Source organism: Mesocricetus auratus, unplaced genomic scaffold (genome assembly GCF_017639785.1).
Source record: "Mesocricetus auratus isolate SY011 unplaced genomic scaffold, BCM_Maur_2.0 Super-Scaffold_100004, whole genome shotgun sequence".
Taxonomy (NCBI): Eukaryota; Metazoa; Chordata; class Mammalia; order Rodentia; family Cricetidae; genus Mesocricetus; species Mesocricetus auratus.
In genome coordinates, this window is record NW_024429189.1 from 76,963,589 (window position 1) to 76,976,779 (window position 13,191).

Consider the following 13,191-nt stretch of genomic DNA (forward strand, 5'->3'; position numbering starts at 1 on the left):
TAGAAATGAAAGAAACCCGTAAAGTCTATAGTTATTTTAATACAGCAGAAGGTGTCATTTAGGATGAGAAATTGTGTCACCTTTTAGCATTTTTTTTTGTTTGTTTTTAAGGAAGAGAAGACTTCAAAGTATCAAGTAGACCTAACTTTATAATTTTTATTCAGAAGCTAGAATTTGTTCTGTGATGACCTTAAGAAGGAGACAGATCATGGTACCCAAGAGATTCCGATGCCCATGCCTATAAAACCAGAGGGCCATTCTTTTTTAAAAGTTCCTTTTCAACCCTCTAGTGAGGAAATACATCATTCTTTTCTGCATTTATTGATTCGCTGACTTTATTATTATTATTATTCACCATAAGTTCTTGGCTACAAAGATAGTGGAATTTTTTCATTTACGATATTGTCTAGGCCTTCATTAATTTATTTACATGAGATGTCTTGTTAACTTCATACAGTACAGATATTTTAATACCCTTCGTGCTGTAACTTGACGGGTTCCTTAAAAGCGTCTACAATACAGAGTAAAACAACCCAAAGGCATTGCAGAAAGCAAGAAAAGAGGCACTGCCAAAGCTACATTTTCTGTACAACGGTTGTGTGGGTAGAAGGCCACAAGGAAAATAAAAGCCCAGAAAAAGGAAAGACTGCTGATAGTTAACACACAAGTTGCCTCTGGTGTCTCAAGCAAGGGCAGTGAGTTGACACTCGAATGTTCTGTTTCAGTGCTCAGAAATACCACTGTCTTGGACTTTTCAAAATCTTTGTGTTTTTTTTGGATTTTAAAGGGAGAAAGAAGTCTGATTTGTGTCATGGATGATTAACCGCTAATTTGGCTCCCAAGTGTGAATGAAAACGGGCACTAAGATCTCAGAGGTGAAATGAGACACAAAGCTTCTCTTAACAGACACTGGAGGGTTTACACTGTTTAATTTAGTGCACGACTAAAACTCAAAAATTTGGGTCAGATAGAAAGAAACGTTTCTCCCTCCTTTTCTAAATCTTTCTTTTCTTTCCCCTGGTTGCAAAGCTCGCAGTGCCCTTGCCCTTAGGAACAGCAGAGAGTCATTTGAAACGACTGAAAGCTGGAGGCGAGTTTACTTTTCAGGTCATCCAATTTAGGAGATCCAATTTCTGCAGGGGGAAGAAAAAGACTGGGTGGGGGAGGGAAACAGCAGACTCCTAGTCTTCCGATATGTCTACCTTCAATCCACAACCTGACACGCAGACACAGCCAAGTCAGGGGTTTACTTGAACCTCCACCACCACCACCAGCAGCAGCAGTAGCAGCAGCACTACCTTGTCACTCACTCCAGAGAAGCACGCCCCTCTACTCTTGACCAATAGCGACTGCCCTGCCTGCATAGTAATGAGCTCGAGACCTCCCCTGACCAATGGCGCTCCAGGAGCAGGGTTAGTTTTGCATGTACCTAAGTGATTTGCATAACCCGGCGGCCGGGGGCTCCGGAGGCGAGCGTGCAACCCTAGAAGGGAAAAGGACGCACAGAGCGGGAGCCGCCGCGGGGAGAACGAGGACAGCCGGGGTGTTTGTGAGAGCCGGGGCGGGGGTTGGGGCGCCGGGCCGGCATGGCTGGAGGCTGCGCTCCGCAACCTTGAGGAGCCGTGCGTCTGGAGGAGGCCCGGGACAGGAGGCGGCGGCGATGGCAGCGCGCGGCCCCGGCAGCTGCTCTGGGCCGGGCCGGCTGGCCTGAGCCACCGAGCCGCGGGGCTGCCCGTGCGCGTCCATGGAGCAGCGGGAAGGGAGAAACTGCGGAGCGCCGCGTCCTTGCGCTGCGGCGGCGGCGGACTGCTGAAGGGAGCGAGTGCACGCGGACCGCCGAGGGACGGTGCCCGGGCCCTGAGCCCGGCAGGCCGGCTGCCCCGGGGGCGGCGGAGGGCAGCCGAGGCGAGCCGAGCGAGAGGCGCCGCGGGAGAGGCAGAGGCGGGCGCGGGCGGCGGCCGTAGCAATGCCGGGCCCGCTGCGGCTGCTCTGCTTCCTCGCCCTCGGGCTGCTCGGCTCGGCCGGGCCCAGCGGCGCGGCGCCGCCTCTCTGCGCTGCGCCCTGCAGCTGCGACGGCGACCGTCGGGTGGACTGCTCCGGGAAGGGGCTGACGGCCGTGCCGGACGGGCTCAGCGCCTTCACCCAAGCGCTGTGAGTTAGGGCGACCGGGCTTCGGGCTGGGGGACCTTTGGGGCGCAGCGGGGCGGAGCCAGGGCTAGACCCTAGCCTCCCAACCCCCAGCGCCCTAGGGTCCAGGGGGCACTGATCACCTGTGGATATGTGTGGGGGCATTGGCACCTTTTCCCGAACGGTGGCCTCTCCAGACTTGGCCGGTCCGAATCTTAGCCTCGAGGAGCTTTCTCTTTCCCAGACTTTTTGGACTCAATTACACACTCCCACCCCCATCTCAGATCCCAAATGTATCTAGGATCAAGAAGGAGGGAGGACACTGGAAACGCTTGTCCTTGGCAGCCTTTCACGCGACCTCTTCCCCCATGCGGCCCCCTGTTCGGCTGGCAAAACTTTGGCCACGGATGAGGGCGCCTAGAACTTGGCCTGTGTTTGCCAACAAGGCACGTTCCCTGGGGAAGCACCTGGATCCCCCCAGGGTTCCCACAGGCGGAGAGAAGAGACACCTGCACCTTAGGGGGTGAATCGCTTTCCAGTTTGGCCCCATTCTACCTGTGCGGTGTGGCCCCCTAGCCCAGATCCACTCGCGACTCCCTACCACACGCCTGGCACCAGGGAGGAGGGAAGACTCAGCTTTCTCTCGGCGGGAATCCTCTTACTGAACATGGCGTTTTAAAGTAGGAATGCTGACCTAAGCTAGAGAATGTTGGGAGAGAAACTTCCAGAGCACACGTTCAGTGCAGCCTGCAAGGTGGCGACCCTTTTCTGCCTGTGCCTTCACCAGTAGAACCTTTCAGTTGAGCTGCTTGAGGTCAGGAAGAGTCACTCAGATGACTCCCACCCTCCACACCCCTTTCTTCAGAGACCCCGAGAGCTTTCAACATCTCAGGAAAGAGGAGTCTGAAGTAGGTGTTGGAGGTGGTGTTGGTAAATGCCAGGGATAGAAAGAGAATAGGGTAATTGAGCGAAGGAAGGGTAGCTTGTGTCCTGTCGTGTTGTGTGGCCTGTATTGCACGATTAAATCAGGAATTGTCAGAGAGGAAGGGGCCAGAGAGGCCCTCGGGCAAAGGAAACTTCCTTTTTACCTTCAAGCTACCAAAAGACACCTCTTATGCATAGCTTTAAAGGAATAACATATGAAGGGAAAACTCCCTTTTAGGCAAGCCGGGGCATTGCTGTATTTCCAGGTGGGTGGTGACAAGGCATTCGCTGGCCCTGTAGGTCGGGGATAATGAGAATCGAGGCCTGTGGCTTTGCAACTCGGGTATTTCACCCTAGTCTTTTGTTTTTGTCTAGGTCTCAGGTATTGCTTATACATCGAAAGGCCTTTTCTTTCAGTATATTTAACTTTTCACCAAAAGAGTTAACTTGGAAGCGTGCAGGGTTTTGCTCACAGGGATGTATTAAGTGGCAAAGTATGAGCAGGATTGGGAATTGAGGAAAAGTCCTTGCTTGATAGAGGAGGTAGGTTTTTACTTTCTTGAAACTCTCTGGAAACATTAAGAGAATTCAAGCGGAAAAGAGGTGATGTCACCTGAACCATTTAGAACATTTAGAAGGCTTTCTATATTATAATAATAATAGTTTTATAAGCTAGGATTTCAATGTCTAGCTGATTTGTAAAGACTCTGTTTAGTACATTCCTCAAAGGTTAACAAGTAGACTTGTCCCATAAGGAAAAGACCCGTTTTACACAGTACCTAACAGAGAGTAATGTCGTGTTTTATGGTCACACGCTTCTCCAGAGAGCATCCACACAACCCGAAGATTTCACTGGAGGTAACGACACACCCTATCTTCAATGTGGAGTCTTAGGGAGTAACTGCGAATAGCTTGTGGTGTGGACAGGTAACATTTTTTTCTAAACTGCAGCAGTGGTCAAATGTGGTCAATAGAGTGATTGCTCAGTCCCCTGCTTTCACCCTCAGAAATATGAATTTTACAAATATAATATAATATATATATATTTATATATATATATGACTACTCTGTCTTAAAAAGGGTTTTGAAGGGCAGTATGTTTGCTTTTAGTACACGAGGAAACCACCTGAATCTGCAGAGCCCGAGTCAGGAGGGGTAGGTGCCTCAGGTCTACACTCTGTCTGCTCTCACAGGATAACTTGAGGTCACCGAGGGCTTCCCTTATGAGGCACCCGTTGCAGCATCCATGAACTACGGTTTACACCAAGACCATATTTGCAGTCTCTAGTCTTAATTTCTGAATCTTGTCATTTGTGGTATTACAAGCAGAAGCCTTAAGATGAGACTATGGTTCTCAAAGTTTTTCTTATTCCTCACTGACTTGTCAAGTGACTCCTGTCTCTGAGGTGTGTGCACAACTAACTCCCCTTGGAGACCACAGGACCATCAGAGAATATGGATTTTATTTGGCTCGGTCCATGGGGCCTGGTACACTGGAGAAATTTAAAGCAAATTCTGGGGTGAATAAATAAGCACATAGGACCACACTGAAGAGCTTGGAATCCAGACACCATGAAGGGTTGCCAAACTTCACATCTCAGCATTTAGCCCTTTGTCCAGAATTGAGAAGGCCTATAGACTGGTTTAAACTTGTTCAGTCAGACTGTGTGTCCCGCTGAATGCTTTCTTAGAAGACTTGGGGGGACAGAAGCAGATGAAATCTCCAGGATCCTTGATGGGGCTCCTGCATTAATACCATTTGTAATTATTGCATTTCTGCACAGCTATAGCTGTTTTGAATTCTATGCCACAATTCTATGTGGGCCTATCACAGTTAAATAATCCTACTAATACTCAAATTCCATTTTATTTTATCAAAAGGATTAAAGGTTATCCACTACCTTGGTGGTGATAAAGTCAGTGTTAGTCACCCACATTCCAAGGCTAGGGGAGAGAAAGAGATGAAGTCACAATGGTGGCAGTAGGGTGGGAGAGTAAGTGTGTTTTCTGGTCCATGCGATTCTGCAACAAAGTTTAAGAACTAGAGATTTGGGACACAAAGTTTCATATCCAAATTATACCTGTCATATAACTTTAAGATGATAAAGTCTATTTTTGTGACTTCCTGGGAGAGAGGTGAATCTGAGCCTTTGATATCATATCCTTAGCTCACCACTGAGTAATTGTGTGGCCTTGGGCGAGTATTTCCACAGCGTTTTGGACTGTGCGACAGTTTCCTTATCTGAAAAAAATAAAATAATTGCAATCCCTAGATTATCTGCAAGCTGTTTACTCCCTGTAGTGTGATGATCTTGTAATTGTTCGTGAACTTGAGGATGGTGCAGTGGCAGTGTTAGAATGGGCTCCTGAGAAGACCTCGAGAGCTGCAGACCATTCTTCCCGTTGAAGCTGCCTCAGCCTCTTTATCCCACTCACTTGGAGGAGTTCTTGCCTGTGTTTAGAAGTGTGTGTTAGGAAATTTTCCATGGAGACTTGTTGCAGAATTCATGAGTAGCAAGCATGCTTTGCTGGGATAGAATAGCCCTGATTGTTTCCTGTGTGTATGGCTTAACACTTGGAAAAGAAAATCACTCTGTTTCACTAATTTGGATACTGTACAAAAAGTTACTCAGTGTCCTCTCTTCCATGTAATTAGTCATAACTCAGACCTTCACAGTGAGGATATTCTGTACCTGAGCAGATTTATCAAGCCTTTCTCATGGCCTGATAATTACCTGAAGGGCTTTGAAGTACCTTTTGAGGAACCAGTTGCTTTTTCTTCCCCTTTTATGAGTAGCCTCTCGGATTCTTCTCCAAGGTGTCTTTTCTCTAGTTTACCACACACCTTGTTTTTTTTTGTTTGTTTTTTGTTTTTACAGATATCAGTTGAAAGTATTTTTTTTTTCTAGCTTCCAGCATCTACTTTTTATTCCATAGCAGGTCAAACCCATCATCAGTGTCTGAATGTTAATTCTTTATTAGTAGTAACATTTAATATCTTTTTTGATTTTCTAATTCTCTTCAGATTTCATTGTTAGGGATGTGTTAGTTTTATGTAAAAGCATACTTCAAAGCAAGGCCAGTCTATCTTTCAATTTAGGTCCTTTATTTTATAAATTAGTGAACCACTGTGTTCTTTGACTAGCCTAGAGGAAAGAGCATTCTATGGGAAACATGAGGAGCTGGGTTCCAGATCTGTCAGTAATTCACTGGAGTAACCTTGAATGAGTCACGTGCCTAACCCTTCAGGGCCCTAATTTCTGCAGTCTGGAAAACAGAGACAGCAGCAACTTTTATTGACAAGAGTTTTTTTTTTCTATTTAATGTAAATTTCTAATGAATTGGGGCTTCAGGGCCTTGCATATACTAGGCAAACACTCTACCACAAAGCTATATTAAGTCAGAATTTTAAGCTTTATACGTTTCTCGAGAGGTAGTTGTGTGAAGAGAAGTGATGGGGTCTCTCTCACCTACCTAGTAGGTTCTCCAGTTATCCTGTTCAAGTACGGCCATGAAATAGGGAGGGCATCTGTGTTAGCTGTTGCCTGAACAGTGCTGAGAATTTATACCGGGGATTTACTTATTCTGCACTTCTTAAGAGTTGCTGTAACCAATAATAGTTCACAATTGCCAGTTTAACTGACTACTGTGCCAGTTTTGGTGTCACAAATATTTACTGTCCAAGTGTTTGGCTCTTAGCTTTAGAATTGTAAGGTAACATTTGACAGCTTAATCTCTCAGGAAAGATCAAAGATCTGCCTTAGTAGGTGGATCCAGGCAAGTTTAGGCATTTTCTTGGCCTCTGCCTTTGTCAGTCTGTCTCTCAGATTTGTATTTTAGTCATCTTTATAATGGTAGAAAGGACTGACAGCCTGCCAGTTGGGATTTTAGTTTCTGGTCTCCTTGATTGAACTTATTCTATTCTCACTGTGTGTGTGTGTGTGTGTGTGTGTGTGTGTGTGTGTGTGTGTGTGTGTGTGTGTAGGAGTGTGTGGTTTGTATTCGTGTGATGTGTGTACTATGTGGTGTGTGTGTATACGTGAGTGTGTGGTGTGGGTGTGTGCACGTGTGTGATATGTGTGTGTGCATGTGTGTTTGTAATGGGTATTATATGGTGGCTTCCATCTCTTCTTTGGAGTGCTTTGAATTCTGTAGAACACAAAATTGTAAGAATCATAGAATCTGAGACGACTCTTACTTTTGTCTCCATAAACATGTAGTGCAGCTGTTGTAAAGTCACAGTGTAGGTTCCTATACCTGGGAACCAATTCATGGTAACAAAAATACTTTATTGGGTTGTTAATATAATAGTTTAAAAGTTTAATCCCACCGACTATGCCTTCAACTTTGAAAAATATAAGTAAGCCACTGTAAGTATTTATGATTGGACAACATTGCTCTTTCCATCTGTAAAAGCTGATGTTAAAGTTTTAGATTTATAAGCCGGGCGTCGGTGGCACACGCCTTTAATCCCAGCACTTGGGAGACAGAGGCAGGCGGATCTCTGTGAGTTCGAGGCCAGCCTGGTCTACAAGAGCTAGCTCCAGGACAGCTTCCAAAGCCACAGAGAAACCTGTTTTGAAAAACAAAGCAAAACAAAAATTTAGATTTATAAATATATTATCTAGGTTGCTCCTTAAAAGTTGTGAATGGTCCATTTTGGCAACGTCAGAGCTTGTTTTCAGTAGATTAAAAAAAGAAAGTCTTACCCCCCCACCTCTGCTTAGTAAAGTACTATTTTTGTAAAAGTTTGATTGAAGGTGATAAAATGCTCCAATTTGTAGTACTGGCAGTGAAGAAGAAAAAATCTAGGACATGCAACCAATCAGTACTCTTACACAATGGCTAATTTGTCTGCCTTCTTGACATTTCTTTTGTATCTTTAAGCCCCTGATGGTCAAACTGCATTTCAGGTATCAGCCTATTGTTTGAAAGTGAAGCAGGTTCATAAACTGAGTTAAAAAGCATTCTTAGAGTGAAAGAGATCATGATTTTATAATTCGTAGGTGTTTAATGGCGTTTCAACTTTGTAAAGACTGTAGCAAGATCAAATACTCCTTTTAAACAGTGCCGTCTGTGTACTTGTGTGCAGTATGCATTATGCTTATCCATAGAGACAAACATTACTAAGCTTTGTGTGTAGCTATTATTTATTTACTTATTTATTTGTTTTTGCAAGATTCTTAAAGTACTGAGGTATTGTATGCCATGGTTTGACAATGAAAACTCCTAATATTTGGACTGTTTAAGTTTAAAGCATGTTTTTATATTAAGATATTTTTTAGTTGTCATCAAGACACAATAGCTAAGTCCTCCCAAACTACCATATTTGGCATCTAGTGCCTTATTTATTTGTTTGTCTGTTTGTTTATTCATTTACTGTTATTTTACCTCTTTAGGTGCAAACGTTTGGAAAGTGCTCTTCTACTAATCTGGCCCCAAGAAATGAATGTTTTAAGTATATGCATTTCTTTGCTTTTTGTACTGAAAGGTCTTATGGGCAAACCAAACACTGAATCATGCACCTGTGGTAGCATATTGCCCCATAGAATATGAAAATATCTCCTAAGGGAATGTTAGCCAAAGATATTTTAAGAGGCAGCTGTGTGTATGATTAGCTCTGAGCTAGTGTCGTATCTGCTAGTAATGAGACACGTGGAAGATGCAAATTTAAGATATTGCAAGATGCTCAGTGACTCTCCAGCCTTCATATGAAATTTGTATTCACATGGTGTGAATCAAGATAAGCAAAGGGCCGTGTGAGCCCTCTTAGGTGGTTGTTTTATTTGTTTGCTTCTTTAGTTTTTGAGACAAAGTTAAGATCTTGCAGGATAGCTGCAGTCAGCCTTGAACTCATGATCCTTTCCCTCTAGCCTTCTGAGTGGTTGTGTGTGTGTGTGTGTGTGTGTGTGTGTGTGTGAGGTTTTTGGCTGCCCTGGAACTTGCTCTGTAGACCAGGCTGGTCCTGGAACTCACAGAGATCCACCCGCCTCTGCCTACTGAATCCTGGCATTAAAGGTGGGCACCACTACTGCCTGGCAAAGTGACTTTTTTTTCTTACATTAGAAGAATATAGTGTGGATTTTGTTTTTAATATTGAGCATTGAAAGAATGAAATCTATGCTGTGACTACAAAGTATTTTTGATACACTATTTAAATCCTAATGTAGACTTTTTAAAAAAAATGGTAAGTTATATTGCCCCCCCCCACCTCTATATTTTCAAAGCTCTATTTAGGGACATTTTCCTCCTCTAGAAAATGAACAGAAATTTGGCAAGCATATGGCTCCTTCACCTTGGAGTGGTTCTAGGCATGGTTAAGGGACTAACTTTTCCATTTCCCTGTACATTAAATTTCATGATACAGCGATTGGCATGAACCACTGAATAACTTAGCACAAGTGATGGCATCTAGGGTTCTCTCATTGGAGCTGTTTTTAAGCTAAGGGAGATGAATTCAAGCATCCTTGCTCTCTTCAGAGTTTTGGTTTTGAGGGTGCAGAATGGGCAGTGCACTTCCAAGTTGGCACTCCCTTCTTGTGAAACTCGAGGGAGGGATTGGTCTGTGACACTGATGAACTTCTGGGTTTTTCCTGGTTCACTTAGGGATACTCTGTACAGAAGCTTTTGAAGAAAGTGTATACCTCATGAAGGCTTGGCTTACCATGGACTTTTAGGAGTGTGGAAGCACATAGTTACTAGATTGTTCTACCAGGCTACCTGGCCTGTGAGCTTCTAGGGGTTCTGTCTCTCTCTTCTTTGCATCTCACGTTCGCAGTATGAGTGTTTTATCTATTGAACCCTCTCCTCAATCTCCAATGTTTCCTTTTCCTTTTTTATATTTTTGAGACAAGTTCTTATGTAGCTCTCATCTGACTAATGCTGGCTAGCCCGAAAATCAGGGTATACACCAGGCTGACCTCCAGTATTTTCTTGAATAGAAAAATTTCCTTGATGGTTTTCAGTTTTCCAAGTTTTGAGTCCACGATCATATCATCTGCCTTTTTGTGTCACTGTGGGGTTCCAGTCTTCTCTGCTAGTTGTGCTTTCATGGACAGATTTATAAAAATAGCTTTTGTGTTCTAATTTTTTGAATTGCAAAGGGATCGAGAGGTCAAGCAAGTCAGTTCATTGCTTTCAGACTTCCCATCTGGAAAAAGAGAGAGGCTGCTTTGCTTTCAGGCTTTACTTAGGACCCCTCTTTAACACGGCCTCTTTGACACAGAGTGGGGACCCATGTATTGCCATTTCTTTGGGGAGTTAATAGGTAGCTGCATATCTGTGCCGTTAGTTTGTGATTTCAAGTTCTGTATCCTCCTCTTGTGGTTCTTTGAGTGTGTACCAGATTGAAAGCTGGTTCTAGATTTCATAGGTGAGCCATTGGGCTGATGGAAAAGTCTGCTTAACTACCACGTTTCTAACATCCAGTGAAGAAACATTAGTATGTGTGTTTTATAATGATTCTGCTGTCTTGCAGGTAAGGCTGCTTGTATTCTAACAGGAAGGTCTGTCATGCTGGGAGGTGACATCTCTTTTTTTGTAGGAGGGAGCTCAGAGGAAATAGATTTTTTAACCTTGATCTCTGGGACTGAGTGCTGTCTCAGTAGAAAAACAAGTGTCTTCCTACAGACAGCATGTGACCTTGCTCAATATAGCCAGACTTTGCAAAACCAAGGGTTTTTTCACTGAGCAAACTCAACTCTGGAAATTCTTTTGACTATATACTCCTCAGATTCATTTGCTTACTTCATGTTTGAGATGGCTAAGAGTAAATCAGAGTTAAAACTTAAGCGACATTCTTATTCCTTCACATCGACTGTGTTTCTAGAAGTATTCATATTGCTACAACTTTTTCTTAGAAGAATTTTGAAAAGATATTTTTTCTGGTTACTGGATATTTATAATGGTCATGCTCTGTGGATAAAGACACTCTTAGTCTCTTCAGTAATTTTAGAAATAACCTTCTAAAGATAATGTCAGTTCTCAAATGGTGTGTAGTTTTCTCACTTGTTTTTGAAGCTAGGATTTAAACTATGGGCTGTGTATGTGCACAACGTGTGATTGGCTGCTAAAGTGTGTCCTTGTCCCTGGCATTCTTGTTTGCTTTTTATTTTCTTGGCGTTTTGATTAAGCCCTGCTTTGAAAAGACTTGTAAACTAGAACAGCAGCTAACGGTGGCTGTGGAGCCCAAGACCTGTTTAGATTGGCCGTGTGGTTCAAGTACAGTTTACATTTTCTACCCTGGGTTGCTTTCTTAAAAAAAATGTTTGAGATATTTTTGCCATTGCCATCTTGACATTTTCCTGGTTACACATGAATAGCCCGATCCAATCCCTCAGCAGGGAGACTAGTATGGTCTGGCTTTCAATAGCCTTGTCACTGACAAAGAAAACATATGGAATATTTCATTCCTGCCCTTTACAAACAGTCTGGGCTTGTGCGGGCACACAGCAGAATGCTTCCTTCTTCGTGATAGGCTGGTACATTTTGCACTAATAATGGCCTCTGCTTCTAGTCAGCAAGCCATGCTTGCAAAGCCTGGATACTTTTTGTGGAAAGGAAATCCCACACTTTGGTCAAGTCAGTTTCTAGTATTGATTTGAATGTAGTTGTATTGTCTGCTTTCATGGATGCCCTCTTAATCATGCTTCACTCACATGCATGTGCGCATACACACACACACACACACACACACACACACACACACACACACACACACACACACTCGCTCGTGGGGTGTTTGGGTGCTGTTTTTCCAGATTTGATATGTGACCTGCAAAGAGAATACGGATGGTTAATTCCCCGAAGAACATGCCTGGAGGGCTATCTGTGTGTTTGTTTATCTTCTTGTCAGTCCGAAGAAAGAAAGAGATCAATTGATCATCTTTGTGCTAGTCAAACACTGCTGCATTGGCCATTAAGGGTTTTCTTTTTCCCAGTACCAGCCTTCTGTTAGCATTAAGGGCTTTTCTTTGTGCTGTCTGGATCTACAGGGTAGAGAGGCTCATTGGCTGGCTTAACAGGAGCTAAGCAAGAATATGGAAGAGAAAAGGTAAAATTTCTGGCTTTGCTAGGTTTTATTTTGTGTTAGGAATTTGCCATTAGTATCACTCTGCTTGATGGCACTCAGAAATAGAATGGTAAATAAATAAAGGAAAGAAAGGAAGAAAGAAGAGAGAAAGAAAGCAAGCAGGCCCAAGATATCCACCAATGAAATGATTCATAGCTTTGGTGAAGGAAATAATGGCCATCAGCTCTTTTCCAATTCCTAAGATACCCCAGCCTGAATTTCTAGTTTCATCGTTTCCCATACATGTGGACTAGTTTTTACAAACGATCATGATTTATCTAAGGGATGTGATCTCCCGTTGATTGTTTAATTCCACGGAAAACCAAATATTTAAATTTATATCTACATCTTATCTAACAGTTATTTCTGATGGTGCTTAGTGTCATAACTGAGCATAAGCTGCATAACAATGTAGCTCATAGGAATTAATGTCTTTCCCGTTTTCTTACATAAAAGTCATTCCTAATCCAAGGCCTTGTACATGCTCAGCGATGTGCTCTACTACTGAGTTGCAGTACAGCCTTATCCTGTTTTATTTATTTGTTTATTTAGAGCAAGGTTTCCATGTGTAACAGCTTTAGCTGGCCTGGAACTTACTTTATAGACCAGGCTGGCCTCAAACTCACAGAGATTCATCTGGCTTTGCTGGGGATTAAAGGTGTGTGCCACCCCCCCACCCCCTTATAGTTCCTGATAAGCCTTACTCTAAATTTGTTGGCCTTGGAGGACTAAATTTAACTTAAAATATTTATTTATTCATTTCATGTGTATGAGTGTTTTGCCTGAATGTATATCTGTGCAGCACGTGCCTGTCTGGCTGGTACCCAGGGAAGTCAGAACACAGTGCTGGATCTTCTGGCACTGTTATTACAGATGGTTGGCAGTCACCAGGGAGGTGCTGGTAACTGAACCCAAGTCCTCTGCAAGAGCAATCGTGCTCTGAACTGCTGAGCCATTTCTCTAACCCCTGAGGACTAAATTTTTAGAAAGCTTTGTTTTCTGCTCTTCACAAATGAGTCTATTCAATTTCTCTTTTTGGTGTATAATTATGAATTCATAATGAGGAAAAA

General features: G+C 43.4%; 1 protein-coding gene across 1 annotated transcript in view; it reads left to right on the plus strand.

The window, feature by feature from the left end:
- Positions 1–1,938: 1,938 nt before the first annotated feature.
- Positions 1,939–13,191, plus strand: part of Lgr4 (leucine rich repeat containing G protein-coupled receptor 4) — a 102,169-nt gene continuing 90,916 nt past the window's right edge. The window contains exon 1 of the mRNA XM_005064808.4: positions 1,939–2,151. Within this exon, the coding sequence (XP_005064865.1) occupies positions 1,967–2,151 (185 nt within the window). The 5' untranslated portion in view covers positions 1,939–1,966. The remainder of the gene's footprint in view (positions 2,152–13,191) is intronic.